General features: G+C 51.5%; 1 protein-coding gene across 1 annotated transcript in view; it reads left to right on the top strand.

Moving 5' to 3' along the window:
• Window positions 1-1,151: 1,151 nt before the first annotated feature.
• Window positions 1,152-18,962, top strand: part of TGM3 (transglutaminase 3) — a 38,931-nt gene continuing 21,120 nt past the window's right edge. Inside the window, exons 1-7 of the mRNA XM_031027000.2 lie at window positions 1,152-1,342; window positions 12,013-12,186; window positions 12,573-12,815; window positions 13,438-13,556; window positions 14,931-15,059; window positions 17,660-17,837; window positions 17,932-18,067. Coding sequence (XP_030882860.2) covers window positions 1,186-1,342; window positions 12,013-12,186; window positions 12,573-12,815; window positions 13,438-13,556; window positions 14,931-15,059; window positions 17,660-17,837; window positions 17,932-18,067 — 1,136 coding nt within the window. The 5' untranslated portion in view covers window positions 1,152-1,185. The remainder of the gene's footprint in view (window positions 1,343-12,012; window positions 12,187-12,572; window positions 12,816-13,437; window positions 13,557-14,930; window positions 15,060-17,659; window positions 17,838-17,931; window positions 18,068-18,962) is intronic.

The raw sequence follows: 18,962 nt of genomic DNA on the forward strand, positions 1-18,962 counted from the left end.
GGCAGACCAAAGCGGAGGAACCAGCCCAGTGAGACACATACGGCCATCGGGGGCCCAAAGTGCACCAGGTACGAAATGCTGTGGGAGCCGAGAGAACAGATGGAGGATGTTGATTCCTCTTTTCCATCCCGCCTGTCTGTCCGGTCTCACCTTCTTCGAGGCCCAGTCTTCCCACCTTCTCCCTAGAGACCCGATCTTGTCATCATGATGCTTGATCTTCATTCTCACTCTACCCCTGGGGAACGCCTTGAGCAATCTCTGCTCTCTCATGACTCCTTGAAGCATTATGATGTTTTTAAACTCCTTTGTCGATCACAGGAAACCTTGGTACTTGTAAATATCCACACTAGGATTTTTTGAAAAATGTGTAAATGACAAACCAGCGAATGCAAAATGCAGACGGTCAGAGTCATCCCCTTCCCCCGACCCTTTTTAAACCCTTGCAGAACGTGGGCTCAGAGAGCGACCATGACCTACCCTCCCTCCTGCAGATACTGTGGGGCAGAACCGGGATGAAACTGTGTCACCACGACTAGCTCTGTGGCTGTCCCGGCTGCCTCTTTAGAAAGAACAGTCTCCCCTCGGTCTGGATTTACTCCATTACAGTCCACATCCATGCACTTCACACTTGTACCACCTCATTTGATTGTTCCCAGCACTTAGGGAGCGGAGAAGGGTGGACACAATGACCCCCCCCCCCCGGTTCACTGGGGGTCTTCCAAGGCTTTGAGGTTCAGTGATGGCCCAGGGCCCTGCTTGCATCAGAACCCACTGCTTCAAGCTCCCAACCAAGCGCTCTTTCTGCAGCACTGCAACCTCAACAAGCCGGCCGTGTAGAGCGTCTCTTTCCTCCTGTGCAAGCAGAAAACACCAACACTGTGTACGTGGAGAAAGGACCACGCCGTTTTCTGCTCCTGGATTCTGTAGAAACATCCATTTGACCCCCCTCCCTCCCCCCAGAGGACTTCTTAGCACAAGCTCTGGGCAAGGTCCTTTGAGAAAAGCATGACATCATTTCCTAATATCTGCAATCCAGGAAGTTCGTCTTCGAAAAAAAATCACAAAAGCGAACCCCTGGCATTTCTTATCTCCCTTCTTCTGCCCAAGCTGGTCTTGCACAAGCAGGATGACCTTCCACTGGATGACAAATATGTCGTAAGGGAAACGTTTACAGGCACTACAGGAATGACCTGGTGCCTCGCCCACCTCATTAGAATTCTAATTAGATGTGTAGGAGAGGCTGCTATAAATGGTAAGGACATCCCCAGCCATCTCCCCACACCTTACGTCCATCTGTCCGTGCCATTCCCACAGAAGAGGCAGAGGAAGGCGAACATGACGGGTGAGTGCATGGCATCTTCCCTCCAGGTCCCTGCTGGAAGCCCAAGCTTCTCCCGGGCCAGCCTGAGAGGCCCGTGTTTGGCTTGGGACATCTGCCCCGGGGGGCCCTGAAGGCCAGATCTTAGTACTGAAGGATGGTGTATTCACGGGCGCCTCTTTCTCAGGGGCTGCCTCATCCCTCCAGCGCGATTCCGGGGGTAGGACATGTTTGGAATGTAGTCCTGAGTAATGGCCGGGTATTCCACCCAGCTGGATGTCACGTCCCTTAGACAGATGGACACGTCTGGCCTTTTCAAGCCGGCTGAGCCCTGCTTCCCCTATTTCTCAGTGCAATTGTTCCAGCTGTCAGGAACGTAGGCAAAGGAAAGCACATCTCAGCACTACAAGGGAGAGCGAGAGTGACAGCATGTAAGTTGATTTAAAAAAAAAATCATTAGCACAGCTGGAATGCTCCTAAGTAAACCACACATCCGGAAGCACCGCAGGCTCTTTGAAAGTGACTTGATGAGCTGAAACCTCCCGTGGCAGAAGGAGCAGGTGTGCCGTGAGGCCGTCCCTTCCAGCAACACCGGGGAAGGGGTTGAGAAAGAGCTACGGGGAGTACGGGTTCTTTGGCCCTGTGGTCACTGCTGAGGATCTGGGCTCTCGTTAGTCGGTGCCCCTGCCGGGCAGCGTGCTAATTATTGCCTGTCAGGGGTGCTCAGCCTCGTGGGTTGACTGCGACGCCAAACCCAAACAGGGCATGAGTCAAACCTGTAAAATATCGTGAATGGTCGTTGGGACCTCGGGAAGGTTTGCCAAAGAAACCCTTCAGCATGATGCAAAAGGCGAATGCTGGTTACTTGGGTAATCCCAAAGCCCAGGGCAGGGTGGCTGCAAACACGAGCCCCTCCCCTGTCCCCCGTTTGCTCCTGTGAACATGCATTCGCGCCGGGTTGCTAACAAGAGCTCTGGACCCTACAGACTGTAGCACGAGGGGATGTCAGCGTGACCTAGGCCATCTCCCTTCCTCCAGGTGGGCAGGCTTGCCGGGGTCACATAGGAAGTTGGGAGCAGAGCCCAGATGAGGTCCCCACAGTGCCCTTTCCACTCTGTCCTCTTACCAGAGCTGAGCTCAGAGATGAGCACGTGTGACATCTGGGACGCGGGAAAACAGTACTGACCTTGGTTTCTCCTTTGAGCTCTCTTCCCAACTGCCTTTGTGTTTCTTGACATCACCATGCCCCAGGTTCCAGTTTGCAAGATGCAAGGCCTGAGTAGACGGACTCCGGGCTCCTTCTGGTATTGACCGCTCTCGCCATGAGAGGAAACCGGGAGCAGGGAGCCTGGGCCCCGGCACGTGCTCACCCCAGGGGGCGAGCGCACGGCCATCACTCCGCAGGCCCTGCAGGGACCCCCCAATAGCCCGCCCGCCGTGAGACCACCCCCCAGCCGCACGCAGCGTGTCAGTGCCCGTGACTCATGGAGACTCTGAGCTCTAAGAGCTCAACATCTAAATCAACCAGAGATGTCCTAAGGTCACGACAGAATGTAGACACTAGCCAGTTAGGGAAAAAATTCAATTTTTCAAAAGGCAGGGGAGAGACAGGTGGATACCTTCATTCCCTTGGATTTGTCACGTTGTCACGCATGCAGTTCCTAGCTCAGCACCAAGTCACTCAGCCAGGCAGTGCTCAGAAGAAGTTTCTTGAATAAATGAATTTTACGCGTAGGACAGCCAGGGAAAGGAGGCACGGCAGATGCAGTGGGGGACCCAGCCACCGGAGCTGGAGTCTCTGCCCTCAGTGAGCTCACAGCCTGACCGTGCTTCACAACACCAGTTCACCGGCAAGTGACCCGCAAGGCAGACTGTCATTAGGCTGCATTGCAAATCCAAACCCAGCACTGTGGGGGCCGGCGGGAGGAGGACATTAAGCTCAGCCAGGGTTTGGGCTGGGGGAGGCCCTGGGAAGCGGATGGCATTTGGTCACGGATGGTGAGTTAGGCGTGGTCAGGAGCCTCGTGGGGTGAGGAGTGTTTCAGGCACAGGGAACAGGAAAATGAATGTGGGTGGGTCGGCAGGTGTGAGCCAGGGTCCCAGGTGCACGCCCGGCTCCTAACTTAAGGTTCTAGCTGGAATCAGCAGGGGCTCAGGTGTTCCACTCCCGCTGGAGGGAGGAGCCTGGACGGTGGTGGGGACGGTGGTGGGGACGACGGTGGCAGAGGAAGGCCTGGCTGGCCGTGCTCTGCACAAAGTGGAGCAGCGTCCTGGAGCCCACCCTGGAGGGGGAGCCTTGTTCCCCACCCCCAAAGGACTTGGGGGCCCTGGGTCAGAGGCAGAGTCCTCAGGGTCCACACCTGCGGGCAGCCAGGACCTCTGTTCTGGGGACTAACCCTCGGTCCCCCTGGGGCGGTGAGCTTTTCTTGCCAGCTACTTTCCTGGGCAGAGCACAGAGCTTCCCTGGGCTCATGCCCCATCTGCCGAGGACTCGTGCCATTCTGGGCTGTGGGTCGGCCCCAACACATTTTTCCTTGGAGCTGGAACACTGGCGGCTCTTTCTGCTATAGAAGCAGCCAGGAATTCCTCCTGGGGTCCTGCCGCCCTTCTGTAAACCCAGAAGTGTGCAGGGCTCACCTCGCGAGAAGGGGGGCCCTGGCTTCCTGTCTCAGCCCCCTGGACCAGAGTGACACCTAGGCTCCCTCTGCAGGCACATCGCCCCTGCGGGCTCAGGGGCTCAGGGGTCAGCGGGTGAATGAGAATAAGCTGCCCCTTCTCTGGCTCAGCCCCCCGCCCAGCTTCCTGTCACCTGGGGCAGCCCCTGGTCCCTGTTCCCTGGACCCAGACCGGCCAGCAGCTGCATCCCCCTGCGGTGAGGGCTGCCCAGGGTTCCACTTTTGCCGCCTAGGATTCCATGCGGAGGTAGAACAGCCCCAGGGTTACAAGTGCGCATCCACAGATGTGCTCCTACCGGCTGAGTGACCGTGGGCAGGCTACTTAACCCCGTGTCTCAGGTTCCGCATCTCTAAAATGGGGCTGTTTTAGGGGCACCTGGGTGGCTCCGGCAGTTAAGTGTCCGACTCTTGATTTCGGCTCAGGTCATGATCTCAGGATCGTGGGATCGAGCCCTGTGTCGGGCTCCGCCCTTAGTGGGGCGTCTGCTTCAAGATCCTCTCTCTCCCTCTGCCCCTCCCCCCACTCGTGCTATTTCTCGATCTCTCTAAAATAAATAAATAAGTCTAAAATAAAATGCGGCTCTTTTGGTATCCGCTTCATGGGTGCTTAGGCCACATATTTTATTATTACTTGGAAACTTCTTTCGTGAACCTCTTCTCTCATTGCCTTGGGGTCTGAAGAAAACCCCATGAGATGAAGTCCATTTTTTAATCAAGGAGGACTTCCCAGGACCCTCTCCCCCTCCGGCCCCCTCACCAGCCCCTCTCAAGTCCCCAGTTCTTGTCTGTGTGCTGTTTTGCTTCACCTCCCATAATCTCTCCATCTGTCTCCACCTTGCTGGGCTGCACTCCACACATGGGGCAATCATGCTCCCCAGGGCCCGCATGCCGGCCTGGGGTGTGAGGCAAAGTAAGAAATTCTTTTCCTTATGGCTTAGGAGTGGAGGGAACAAGGCCCCAGGGTTTCTCGTAGGGCCTGAGGGATGGGTTCAGAAGGCGTCTGCCTTCCCTGCTCTTAGCTTAGTTTCCTCCTCCGTGAACAGGAGCCTGTGATTCCCCCCACCTCCCTCCCAGAGCAGCCACATGGCTCAGGCGAGACAGTTGGTGGGAGAGGGTGCTGATGTGTGCTAAATGGTGAATAAGTCTAAGGGAGGGATTCTCAGTCCCGCCTGCCTGTTAGAATCACCAGGCAAGTTTAAAACAACAGAAAAAAAAACAAAAACAAAAACAAAACCACCAATGCTGACCTATGCCTGAGACGCTTATTGAGTCAGTCTAGGAAGGGGCTCAGGCCAATAGAACACTCTGCAGGCGATTCTTATGTGCAGCCAGGGTGGAGAACCCCTGGTTCAGGAGCTTCTGACCTCTCTTTGGAAGTGAAGGGGCCACGGAGTCCTTCTTCCTTCCCCTCCCCCTGACCATGTAACATCAAGGCAGGGAGTAGGCTACGGGTGGCCCCTTCTCCGTGACAGCTTCCTGGAACTGTGCCCAAGTCATTGACTCCACAGTCCCCTTGATTGGCTACCGGGTGGCAGCTAGGAGTCATGTGTGGTCAAGCAAAACTGGCTTCCAGCCTGGGCTTGGGTCCAGGCTCTGCCTGAGCATGTTATTTGGCAAGTGACGTCACCTGACTGGACTTTCAAATCTCTCATCCGAGACATGGGGATAATGACATCATAGGGTTTTTGTCACTATTGAGGGACATAATGCAGGTAAGATGCACCGTGCCTAGTGCATCTGAGGTTCTCAGTGGCAGCCAGGAAAGAAGCTCAAACCCTCCTCTATCCTTTGCTGCTATTGGCATTATGTGTGCGATAATAATAAGGGATTTGTCCTCCCCACCCTCACCTCTGGGGGCCCAGGCGCTAGTGATGGGATCCCGATAATAACCCTACCAGGGAGGACGTTCCGGTCTCACTGTCCCCTTCTACAGATGGAGAGAGCACCGCTCAGAGATGTGGAGAGCTCGCCCGAGGACCCTCACCCCTTCAGAACAACAGTCCAGGGTTCATTCCTCATGACCCCAGGGGACCTTGCTAGGCTCTCACTCAGCTGCCAATGGAACCCCGTCTTCCCCACCACCTGGGTGCCAAGAAACTCTACTCCCCCACCCCACCCCCCGGCCGTGCTGCACAGGGATCAAACATGTCTGAACGTGGGGGAATGACAAAGGGAAACTGCCCAGGCTCAAGAGAGCTGAGATCTGAGAGGAAAGCCCTGTGTGCCTGGGGCCAATGCGGGGCTGGCCAGGAGCTAGGGGTCCCAGGTGCCCGGAGGGGAGCGGTGGGGAGAAGAGGGGGAATTGGGAATGGCTCACAGCCCCTCAGTGACCAGGATTCCAGACCTGGTTTCTGGGCCACGCTCTGCTTCCAAACTACTCTGTAACCTTTTGGAGGTTCAGTGTTCTTCCTATAGTATGGGAATATTGGATTACATCGCTGTTTTTCACGCTGCCAGTTGTCATTCGTTAGATTGTAAAATCAGTTTAGTGGATTGTGACCAGCGATCAAAAAAAAAAAAAAAAATGGAAGAGGAAGAAGTAGAAGAGAAAATATCAGTGAAACTCTGTTATAGACCCATGTATTTAAACACTCTAATTTTTTCATGTGGTTTCTAACAAAACGCTTGAAGACACTTGGCTAGATGATTTTTAGTATATCTATCAGCCCCAAATAGCTCTAGAAACCTGTAAGATTAAAGTCTGTCTAGGGAGGGGAGATGGGGACTAAGGTCTGGGCAGGTGGGGAAGACCCAGCCATTGGAGTATCAGTTATCATGCCAGCCCACCTGCCGGCAGCGGATGGTGCGGTCCTCCTGGAACTAGGACACGTGCAAACCCCAGACACACAGGGAGCAACCCTGGTCTGCGGCCGGTGATTCAGCTACAGAGCCAGGCTGACGAAGATTGAGAGACCTGGAATCTGTTCTGTGCTTCTCATGTTATCTCTGCCCAACGTGGACCGCAGAATGAGTGGGTGGGAGTTACATTTCAGAAATATGGGATTGGGCTTGGTTATGAATGGCAGTGAACTCGCAAATAACAATGGCTTAGAGAAACAAGACAGAAGCTTGCTTCTGTCTTAAACAACAGGTCTAGATGTGGGCCCTTCTGGGCGGGTAAGGCAGCGGCCTGACTCTGTCCAGGCTCCCGCTCTGCCATCCCCAGGGGATGGCCCTGCATGGTCTCAGATGGCCTCTGTCCCCATCACACCCACACTCCAGGCAGCAGGATGGAAGAAGAGGGAGGTAAGCAGATTCTTAATGGTTTGCCAACCATTTTTAAAAAGAGAATTAAAAACAGGTATTCAAATGAATATTGGCATAAGCACATTCCTAGCGACACTCTTCACAAGAGCCAAAAGGTAGAAACAACCCAGATGTCTCTCAGTGGATGAATGGGTAAACAAAATAGGCTACAGCCATATAACAATATTATGCAGCCATAAGCAGGAATGAGCTCCGGATAAATGCTGTCCCATGGATGAACCTTGAAAACATTATGCTAAGTGAAAGAAACCAATCCTGAAGGTCACAGAGCTGTGTGACTCCTTCCATATGAAATGTCCAGAATAGGCAAACCCATGGGAACAGAAAGCAGGTTCGTGGTTGCCAAGGGGGAATGGGGAATGACTGCTAATGGGCATGATGAGCAGATCTGAAACCAAACCATGGTGATAGTTTCCCAACATGGTGAACGTACTACACGCCACTGAATTGTACACTTTAAAATGGCTAAAATGGTAAATTGTATGTTCTGTGAATTTCAGCTCAATTAAGGGGGGGAAAAAGAGGTTTCCTGGCAGCTGTATAACTTCTGCCTACAGGCCATTGGCCAGAACTCATTCACGTGACCACCCACCCCACCCACCCCCACCCCCACCCCCCGCCGTCAGCTGCAGGGGAGCCTGGAAAATGCAGTGCCCAGTTATATAGGGGCTTTTATTACCAAGAAAGAAGGGACGAGGGACTATCGAGATAGACGCTTAGTAGTCTCTACCACGTTGGGACTGCTGGTGGCACTGATATTCTCAGAATAGAAGAATTGGGGAAATTGCCCCAGGCCTGACCCTGGAGTTAAGCAGTAACTCAAGGAGGTGGCATGGAAACGTGAGAACACTGGGATGAGAGTCCCAGAGATGTCCCACTGTGGGCAAGCCACCCTCCGGGCCTCCATGTGCTCACATCCAGAATCAGGGTGTGAGTATATCATCTATCTCCATGGTTTCTTTCCCTCTGATGTTTTTTAAGAGTGTAGGTTCGTAAGTCAATTGTAGGAGTCATGCAACTCTCCCTTCCTCCCTCCCTTCCTTCCTTCCAGACTGGAGCAGAATATAGCTCTGAGCCTCATAAATGTCCATGAGGTTGTAAACTTGAGAAGAACCTTACTTCTCCTGTTCTCCCCCTCTCCCTGCCCTTCCCTACCCTTCCCTTCCCTTATACTCAGGCAGAGGGGGCTGAAATTAATGTTCTGTCAAGGGGTGGGCGGGGCAAAGGAAACTAGGAAATCCACAGACAGGATCATCAGATCCTTGATTTGGGGGCTGGCAAAGCCAATGCTAGGGTTCAGAGACAGGACAGTGACTGAAGGGGACAGCTGTGGAAGGGGAAAATTCTCTGAAACCACACCAGAGGCTTTATGAGCACGCATTCAACCTACCGGTCCACTCGGGGATGCAGTGATAGGCTGCTCCCCTTTTATCCACCTCCCACGTAGAATGAATGCCCTTTTGGGAGACACTTCTCTTCCAGATGCTCCCTCTCTCCTCTTTGTCAGAATACAAACGGCAGCAGGGAGGATAATGTATAGTGAGGTCCCCTCACCACCTGGGTAACTTCTAGACTGAAGGTCCTACATGGGTCTCCCTTCCAGGCAGAGAACTGGGGACCACGGCAACAGGAGAGTGCCAGTAAGACCTGGGTTCAGAACCTGGCTCTGCCGGTTACTAGGTAGACCTCAAATAAGACATTTATCTCCTTGAGCATCAGTTTCCAATTTGTATAAGGATTCCAGCCATGATGTATGCAAAGTGCTCTGTATATTGTTAACAGCAGTTGACATGCAGTAGACTGATGTCAAATGTGAGGCCTGCTTCCCCTCACCTTCCAGCTCAGAGAAGCCTTGGGTATCCCACAAGCCCTCATGGGGAGCTTGGCTCCTTTGTGCCATGGCTCATGCTTGGGGTCAGGAAATGCAGAGATGACCATCACAGTCACTCTGAGCGAGGCCTCACCTCCTGGGGCATGCACAGTGCTCTTCATCTCCTTCCGGGATCTCTGCAGCCAAGTACCTGCAGCTCAGCCTTTTCTTTGTCATGTTCCCTACAAACAAGCCATTGGTTTCTGAGATGAAAGGGAGAACCCTACTAGGGACTCAGCAAATAGTGCATAACCCCCGGTGGCGCAAAGAAGGAGGGGAGGCAGATGCAAGCTACAGACATGGAACCCCTCTTTCCTTACCCCTGTGCTTGGTAGAGGGCTATCTGGGGACATACGTTCTGCTCTCAAAAAGTTCATGGTCTAAAGTAGCGAGCTGCACCTGGAGGAGAAAGGCATGCTTCCTTTTGGGTTTGGGAGGGGGGTGAGGAATCTCTGGAGACTCATATGATCTGAAGCTACATGTTCTTTAAGGCTCTTCTTTTTTCTAAAACAAGACAGAGAGTAAAGCTCTACCAGATCGCAGCTGGCGGGGATGTGCGGTAGGTAGTAAGCAAGTTGGTAGGAAACGGGTTTAAAACGATGGGACGGACCATTGCCCTAGAAAGACCAAGCAACTGACAAGCTAGCTCTATACAAGCCATATAGAGCTCAGTGTTTGCCCAGTTATACGGGGGTGTATAGAGTGTCTCAGATCTGGGCTGTCATTCAGTATTTATGTACAGGAACGTTCATCTTCTTTCTGCTCTCCCTTTATTCAATAGATACTTGTTGATTGCATGAATGCTTTCATTTCCCTGAGTTTGTGCAAAAGCTTATCACTTTATTCTTTCAATACTTCTCTGTTGAATGAATGAATGAATGAATGAGTGAATGGCAGATGTGAGTGAATGAATCTTTCATACCCTGAGCGGGTGGCAAGAACACTTCCTGAACCCCCTCTCCAGCAGCAGTCTTTGGCTCACCACCCCAAACAGTCTGCATTTCTCCTGAGAGAGAATCTATGAGGAGCCTTTGCCCATCTCCTGCACTGCTTGGGTGGGAGCCCCCAGCCCCGGGCCTGCCCTAGAGCCCCACTCTCTCCCACCTCACCTTTCTCTTGTGTGCAGAGCCACTGGGCTAGCCAAACAACACACCTGCTTGCCCTGCCTCAGGAATCTTCTGGGATGCAGGCTGCTGCCTCTGCATCTAACAAAATTCTCTTCAAGACCCGACATTTTCTTTTTTTTTTTAAAGATTTTATTTATTTATTTGAAAGAGAAGGAGAGAGAGAGCACACAAGCAGAGGCAGAGGCAGAGGGAGAAGCAGACTCCCCACCGAGCAGGGACCCCGATGTGGGACTCGATCCCAGGACCCTGGGATCATGACCTGAGCCGAAGGCAGACACTTAACGACTGAGCCACCCAGGCGCCCCGAAGACCCGACATTTTCAATGAAACTTTTTCTGATCCCTACAACTGAGAGGGATTCTTTTCTGCCTGCATCTCCTAAGCACCTTTTACTCTGGACAGTGGACTTAACCCCATTACATCATTCATTCCCACTTGTCTTACCCATGGCTGAAGCTCTTTGAGGGTTAAAACCACTTTTCATACAGTTTTACACCTCCAACACTGCGCCTAATGTAGTGTCCTACAAACAAAAAATGCTCTATATATGTTTATTGAATGAATGCCCCATACTCACCTTTCCTTATCGACTAAATTTTGAGCTGTAGTCATGATGGTCATTGCATGATGAGTCTCTATTTGTTCATTTATTCCTTCATCCATTTGTCTATCTGTTTGTCCTAACACAATCAAGCAATGTGCTAGGCATCAAAATATGAAGATCAAGAAGGTACATTCTGATGGAGAGAGGCAGACACATATAAAAAAAAAAATTGTGCCCGGCATTGGGACATGTCACCACACTCCCATCATAAAGCCAGAAACCGGTTGGGTCTGCAGAAGAAGAATGATAGAACATCTCAAATGCAACTTGAAGGAATAACATTTCTCAGAAGGTTGAGCTAGGCTACCCTCCTTATACATCACAGCATCCATCATAAACCCTTCTCAGTTTAGCTCCACAATCACATAAGAAGAATCTGGGACTGGGGAGGGGGAGGTTCGAGGTATTTGTCCCCAGGGTCTTATCCAAAGGTCTCATGGGGCTTTGACTGGTCCCTATATACCGCTCTTGCCAGTGAGCATCTGAAAGTCCCCTCCAGGTCAGTGACTGCCCCATCTCTTGGCCTAGAAATGCTTCTCAGTGTCATGCCACCCCCCGCCACCAGCCAGCAGAAGAGGCCCATCCCACACCCAGGGGGTGCACAGCTAGAGAAAGTAAAGAATATATGAATAAGCACTTGCTGGATCTTGGAGTGGGTAAAAAGCACCTGGTGTCTGGGAAGGTGCAAAGGGAAAAAGCAAGGAAGATTTTCCCTTGGTGGGTGGTGGATTTGAGAGACACAGCCTCCTCCCGGGTCAGTCTGATCCTCCCGCCCCCACCAACGTAATGATGCTGAAGCGACAGAATGTGCTTACACAGAACTGGTTGCATGGTTCTCCTGGCTGGTTGGGTGAAGCTACGCTGAGCACGTGGCCTTGGGGCCTTAAAACCGAGTGACAGGTGACCAAGTGGAGGGGAAGAAAGTCTCAGGGGTAGTGTGCGCAGAGGTTCAGCTGCCTGGACGGGCAGCATGGGGAACAGGTTATGAAGTGCTTGTTATGCTCAGTCAAGATCTCTGCATTTTAATGTGCTTCTTCCTAGAAGTCTGGCTCTTCCCCAACCAGCCCCACCCAAAAGCTGTCCTTTTGGTAATTGCCCCACGCCACCATCCCTTGCCTTCCAGGACCTCAGGTCCCCCCTCTGTCTTACAGCTTTAGAACCGCAGAGCATTAACTGGCAGGTGACCTCCAACCGGCAGGCACATCACACAGACAGGTTCTCCAGCCAGGAACTCATCTTGCGGAGAGGCCAATCCTTCAATTTCTCATTGAGCTTGAACCGAAGTCTTGACAATGGAGAAAGCCTGGGCTTTATCGTCTCCACAGGTATCTGCTCACCACTCCCCCCCACAAACACACACACCTGAGCAGCCCTTGGGGCTGTCCACCCAAGGGGTGGTGGTGTGACATTGGGGTCACTAGGCCCTGGGCTCCAACCCAGCCCTGCCGTTGACTTGGTGTGACCTTGGGCTAGTTCCTGCCTGTCTATAAGCCCGAGAGTCCTACAATTCAAGTCCAGAGAGATTTGGCCTCCCTGGCCTCTCTGGTTGCTTCCCGTGTCATCATGTGGTACTTCTGTGGATGATGTTCCCCCAAAGCGCCCCTGCGGTTGTATCAGGATTGGATTTTTCCCCACAGTCTGGCTGGCACTCCTTGGTTCCCATTGTCCTCTGTCTTCTTTTATTTTTTTCTTTTTCTGTCTTCTTTTACAGGGCCATACCCCTCAGAGTCGGCCGGGACAAAGGCTGTGTTTCCACTCTCCAGTGGGACAAGTCGTGGGGGCTGGAGTGCCCAGCTCGTGTCCGAACAGGACAATGTTCTGACCATCTCCATCTCTAGTCCTGTCAGTGCACCTGTAGGATGGTACACACTGAGCACTGAGATCTCCTCCCAGGGCAAAGACTTCATTCTGAAACTTGGGATGTTCATATTGCTCTTTAACCCCTGGTTGCCAGGTAGGCACCTAACCAACCACACTCGTGGCCATCGGCTAAGCAGTACTGATGGAAAGGAGCTGAGGGAATGATTTTTACAGGCTCAAGCTTGATTAGGGGAAGTTTGTGGGCTATGGAAAGAGCATAGAGGCTAGGAGTCAGAAGCCATAGATCTGAGTCCAGCTCTGCCACCTAACTAGCTCTGTAAGTCTGGGCATTCTATCCTTCTGAGCTTCAAATTCCTTACGATTAAATGGAAACCCTGCTATTTCCTCTGGAGCTATTGTGGGGATCTCATGAGCTTTTACAAAGTGCATAATATGGTATAACTATAAGGGACAATGACCACAGTACAATTCCATAGCATGGAGACAGCTTCCCACCTGAAGGAGCAAGTATTTCATTCCTAGGGTCTCATTTCCAGACCCTCAGGTCATCCCGGCTTCTTCAAGTTCATAGTTGCCACAATATGAGTTGGAAGCATTAGAGTTCAAGGCCTCATTCCTTAGTGGAGGTTGAGGGAAGGGCTGCAGGTATGGTTTGCTCCAGCCACTAAGCCGGTACTCAGGAATGGGAGGAAGACTGGTTTCTATAGTCCTCTGTAAGATTCTAGTTCATGACATCTGATTTTTGTATCAAACAGAGGATGATGTCTTTATGAGTAACCACGCTGAGAGAGAGGAGTACGTTCAGGAGGATGCCGGCGTCATCTATGTGGGGAGCACGAATCGAATCAGCATGGTTGGCTGGAACTTCGGACAGGTAAAAGGGTCATAAGGAGGTTGGGGATACTGTTCCTATTACCCAAGAAGCTCTGTGGCTGGCCCTGCAGAGAGGTGGAAGTTCCCAACTCTATTTGCCTGCCCTTCTATTCATTCACTTACTCCTTCAGAAGACATTTACTGACCACCTACTATGTGCCAGGCCCCAGCTGCACACTTCTGCACCCAGAAGACAGATAAGACACGTTTTCCTCTTTGAGGGACTCACCCTCTAGTGGACAAAACAAATATATAACTAAATCAATACAAATGGGGTTTTTATTGGTACCATGATACACAGATGAGGATAAGGCCTAGAAGAGCCACTTGGGATAATAGTGTACTTTCTGTTATTCATTCCATGTAAGAATACGACAGAACTTCCCTGGTAGGAGCATTTGGCCTCTTAAAGCCGTAGCCTCCTGGTCCTTCGTTACTGTAACCTCCCCCCCCATCTGAATCCACAGAGCTCCTAGAAAACATTCAGGGATTCCCTCCACCTCTCCTTCTTTCCAGCATATAAATGAAGGTATTAGGGTGGGTGGGGTGCCTTGGATATCCAGGAGGGGATGGGCAGAGCATGGGCCTCCAGATCCCGATCTGTAGTCAACCAGAGCAAGTCAGCTATATATTTTATATGTTGGAATTTTTGGGCCAAGTTTCATTGGAAAGAAGAAAAAAGAAAAAAAAAAGTGTAAGGGCATGCAGTGCACCTCAGGGTGGAAGGGAGGCTAATTTTGATGGCGTGGTCTGGAAAAGCCTCCCTTTCAATCAGAACTTTTAATCAGAAACCTGAAGGAGGGCAGGGGAATTAAATAGATGTCTTGGGGAAAAGCATCAAAGGCAGAAGGAACAGCACATGCAAAGACCCTAAGGCAAGAGAAAGCAGAGCCTTCTCCATTTGAGAAGCAGTGACTAAAAATAAGTCTTATTTTGGGAAAATGGCTTCAAAATCTTCTTTTAGTGGGATATTTTATCTTCATGATTAGTTTCCCAGAAGTCTAAATAATATGCTCAAGACCATAGAGTCAGATGGAAACTTTGAGATGAGCTTGGCCTGATCCCCTGTTTATACAGATGGAGAAATCGAGGACCAGGCAGGCTAAGAGATTTGCTCCCAAGGCCACGATAGTGAGGGAGTCTCCTTCAGTTTAGGGACCTCGACAAAGGGCCTGGTGGATAGCCAGGGCTCTGGCTGAATTTGCGGGTTAGAGGCTGGGTGGCTACTCCTCGGGAGCTCTCTGTCCTGGGGGGCCACAGAGTGGAAGGCCCCGGGTCATTCCTGTGGTTTTCGGCCGCTTAGCTCCTGTACCCTTAATTAGCCAACAGTCCATGTCATTTCTTTCACCATCACCTATGGTCCCATTTTGAACAGTTCGAACAAGGCATTCTGAACATTTGCCTCTCGATCCTGGATCACAGCCTGAATTTCCGCCGTGACCCTGCTACTGATGTGGCCCGCAGAAATGACCCCAAATACGTCGGCCGAGTGCTCAGTGCAATGGTGAGTTATAGGAAAACCATAATAACCAGTTGTTACCGTAGATTGAACTCAACTACGGGTTAGGTACATGTGTTCCTTACGTACGTCATCTCATGGAAGCCGCACAAAATATGGTTGGTGGTTATGACCATCCCACTTCGCACACACAGAGCATGAGACTCCTCTAAATGAAAGCACTTGCCTCCGACCCCCTGGTGAGTGAACAGCAGAGGCCGAGCTGGACCCGGGCCTGCCAGGCTTCAAGGCCCTGTCCGCTCTATCTTGAGGCCTTTCTCAGAAGATAAGGGAACTTGCCCTTTTGGTGTCTCCCAGGCTAGGAGGATGCAAAGCTGAAATTCTGCTCCATCACTGGGCCTCCTGGGGAAAAGGGTAAGTTCCCAAGTGAGCCTGAGGTATTAACCTCCTTTGCTTTGATCCCTGCCCTCCACAGTCGAGTGTTCAGATGCCAGCCTGGGCCGAAGCAGGCTGGCCCACTCAGCACCTAGATGGGGAACCCCGAGCCGCTGAAGGGACTGGCTCACAGCACAGCGTCTCTGAGTCAAACCAGAACAAGTCCTCCAAATGCCTGCCCAGGGCCTCTTGCAGTCACTCAGTCCTTCCACGTGAGACCTGCCCCCTCCCCGAACACACACACACACACACACACTGCGCCCTGGAGGAGTCTATCTCTCACTACTCAGTGTGTTGACAAGGCCTCCCTCAGAAAGTGTCCAAACATGGTCACCACCTGCTCAAAAGTTCTAAATTAAAAAGCGGAAAGCTGAAGCATTCTTGAACTTTAAGCCTCTGAAACTCATGGCCCAGAAGCGTCTAACTTTTTTGTTATTGTTAATGGCCTAGGCCTTTCTCCGTCTCCTTCCTTTTAACATACCTGAGTTAACGCTCGATAGGTTGCTAGACATCAGGGCAATCTTCTGACTGCTGAATAACCAGAGGGCTTCCTGAAGGAAGGGAGGCTGACACCAGCCTGGCAGGAAAGGAGTGAGGGGGAGGCCCAGGGGATATGGGGCCACGGAGGCAGCGGGCAAGAACCAGGGAAGTGGGGCCTGGGCTGACCCTTGGAAACGGAGTGGCCTGGGAGAGGTGGGATGGAGCCGAGGCCGAGGTTGAGGAAGACTGAGCCTCATACGCCCAGGAGAGGGTGGGGGAGGCCAGCCGACTCCAGCAGCTGCTGACTCACTCTGACCCTGGGGACAAACCACGTTATTTCAGTGCCAAGTTTCTCAGCTGCACCTCCCTGCACTCTCTGCCTTGAGCTAATTACGGCCTGTATGGATGGGGCTTTGAAATGCTCAGCTTTCAGCCAGAGATGACCCCGCTGATTACCACTTTGGTGGCTGGAGCACCTCTGACTCAGGAGATGGGATGGGCTACGTAATCTTCCATTGTGGAGAAGGCCCATCTTGCCTGATTCTGTGATTATAGCCCAGGCCTTGCTGGAAGTGGGGGGAGGAGTGCACCCTTTCCGCAGAGGGGCTGGGGAAGGCTGGCCCGGCCTGTGCTGGGCAAGGATCCTTCTGTGTCCAGACTCTGTTCTCATTGGCCTCGCCACATGTGGAGCCCCACAAAGACAGGGAGCGGGGCTCAGGACCTCTCACTGGGCGGTTGGGGTCAATCAATGCTGGTCCAAGTTTCATTAACTCTGAACACTCGGTTCCTGGAAGCCCATTTGTTTCTAACTTTCCCTATTTGGGAAGGAAGGTGAAGAACAAAGGCCCAGAGAGGTGAACTGACCTGCCCACCGTCACCCAGCTGACAAGTGGCAAAGTTGGGCTTAAAACCTGGTTTCTCCTTTCTTTCTCTTCTAACTTTTAATTGTGGCAAAGCTCAGACCTTCACAAAAATAGAGGAAACAGTAAAACAATCTCCCAGGTACCCACCACCAGCTTTTGTGGTCCCCTTCTCAAGGCCAGTCTGGTTTCAGTGCTGACCCCCTCCTTTACAGAGTATTCGATAAATCACAGACATTATATCATTTCATCTGTAAATATTACAATATGTGTCTCTAAAAGACAATGGAACTCAGGTCTCCTGATTCCTAATCTGGTGCTCTGTTCACACTGCATCCTGCCTGTGCTGCTTATACAAGAATTAGGCCTTCAGTTGAACGAATGAGTGAGTGAGTGAATGAATGAATGAATGAATGAAAAGCAATATTCCATCTTCATGCGTTCCAAAAAGTTAGCTGCTAAAGTTCTAAAGGCACCTTTTCAGAAGACCAGTATCCCCAAATTGAGTTTCAAAACATGGACTCCCAAGTCAGACATCAAAGACAGCCCATGAGTCCTGGCAAGAAATCACCAGCAGGCTGGCCTACGGACCCTGCCTTGCCCCTGACAAGCCGTGGAGCCTCAGGTTACCCTGTGAGCCTGCTCACGGGATTGATAGATGGGTTAGGGGCAGTCGATCGGGGCCCATTAAGCAAAACACTTTTAGATTAATAAACTGTTCAAGACCCCTAGAGGATCATTATTACAATTATCATCCCCAAATCACCCAGGCAGACACATAAAATCCACTTGACATCTCCCTGGTTTCCCTCCTCATCTCCCCACCTTGTCCCCTGAACTCTCCGCTGATCTGGGGCTCCCTCTGCTCAGGTCAATGGCAACGATGACAATGGCTTGATCTCTGGGAATTGGAGTGGCAACTACAGGGGTGGCCTGGACCCACGGAACTGGAATGGCAGCGTGGAGATCCTCAAGCAATGGAAAAATTGGGGCTTCCGGCCAGTCCGATATGGCCAGTGCTGGGTCTTTGCTGGGACCCTCAACACAGGTACTCGGGGACGGTGGGCAACCGTGGGGGGCGGGGGGCCCAAGGTGCCATTTCCGCTGTAGCCCGGGTCCTCATACCGTTCCTTGACTTGCAGTGCTGAGGTGTTTCGGGATTCCCTCCCGGGTGGTCACCAACTTCAACTCAGCTCATGACACAGACCGCAACCTCAGTGTGGACGTGTACTATGACCGCTACGGGAGGCCCATAGACAAAGGCAGTGATAGCGTGTGGTGAGTAGCTGACCCTTTCTGAGCACCGAACCTGAGCGGCTTCTGACTCCCCCCCTCCCCCCGCCCCCCAGGTCCTGGGACCCTGGTCCAAACAGGAGCTGGGAGGCAAGTAACACGTGAGCGCAAGCTTTAGAATGGGAATGTTGGCAATGCTGATGAGACCTCTCGTAAGACCCCAAAACAATGCTTCCCAGGGCTCTGCGAAGTCTGGGAGTCCACTGTCTCGCCTTCGGATGAAGGGTCCAATACCAGTGGCTCATGGGCTCTGGGCAACTGCTCTGAATTTAGAGGGTCCGCTAGACCCTAAGCTACTTTAGAAACTCTTGATTTTCTAGTACCGAATATAAATTTATCTTGTTTCAGGCAACCCATATGACTTGTAGGCTTGCTTAAAGGAAAGCGGTGCATTTCCTCTTATGCATGTGGACTTTTTATGCACCTTGACTGATAGAATAAAAAGTCGGTTTATTCTGGATTTCAACTGAAAAGAAGAAGCCTTGTGTGTAATGCCACGTGCACATGTATCTTTATGCACATATGTACATGTAATGTCTAATGGGTGGTACCTGGAAGTCAGTTGTATCAAATTTATAGACATGTATCTATAATTTCATACAGTAGTATATATACATAAAATAAATATTATTTTTTTAAAGATTTTATTTATTTATTTGAGAGAGAGAGAGAGCAGGGTGAAGGGCGGAGGGAGAAGCAGACTTCCCGCTGAGCAGGGACCCCGATGCAGGACTCGATCCTGGGACTCCAGGATCATGACCTGAGCTGAAGGCAGACGCTTAACCGACTGAACCACCCAGGCGCCCTAAAATAAATATTATTATAGCTATTTGAGATCATACTATATGCCAAGTTATTACCAAGTGGTAACTGAAAATGA

This window comes from Leptonychotes weddellii, chromosome 10, assembly GCF_054177405.1.
Source record: "Leptonychotes weddellii isolate Sample4059 chromosome 10, ASM5417740v2, whole genome shotgun sequence".
Taxonomy (NCBI): Eukaryota; Metazoa; Chordata; class Mammalia; order Carnivora; family Phocidae; genus Leptonychotes; species Leptonychotes weddellii.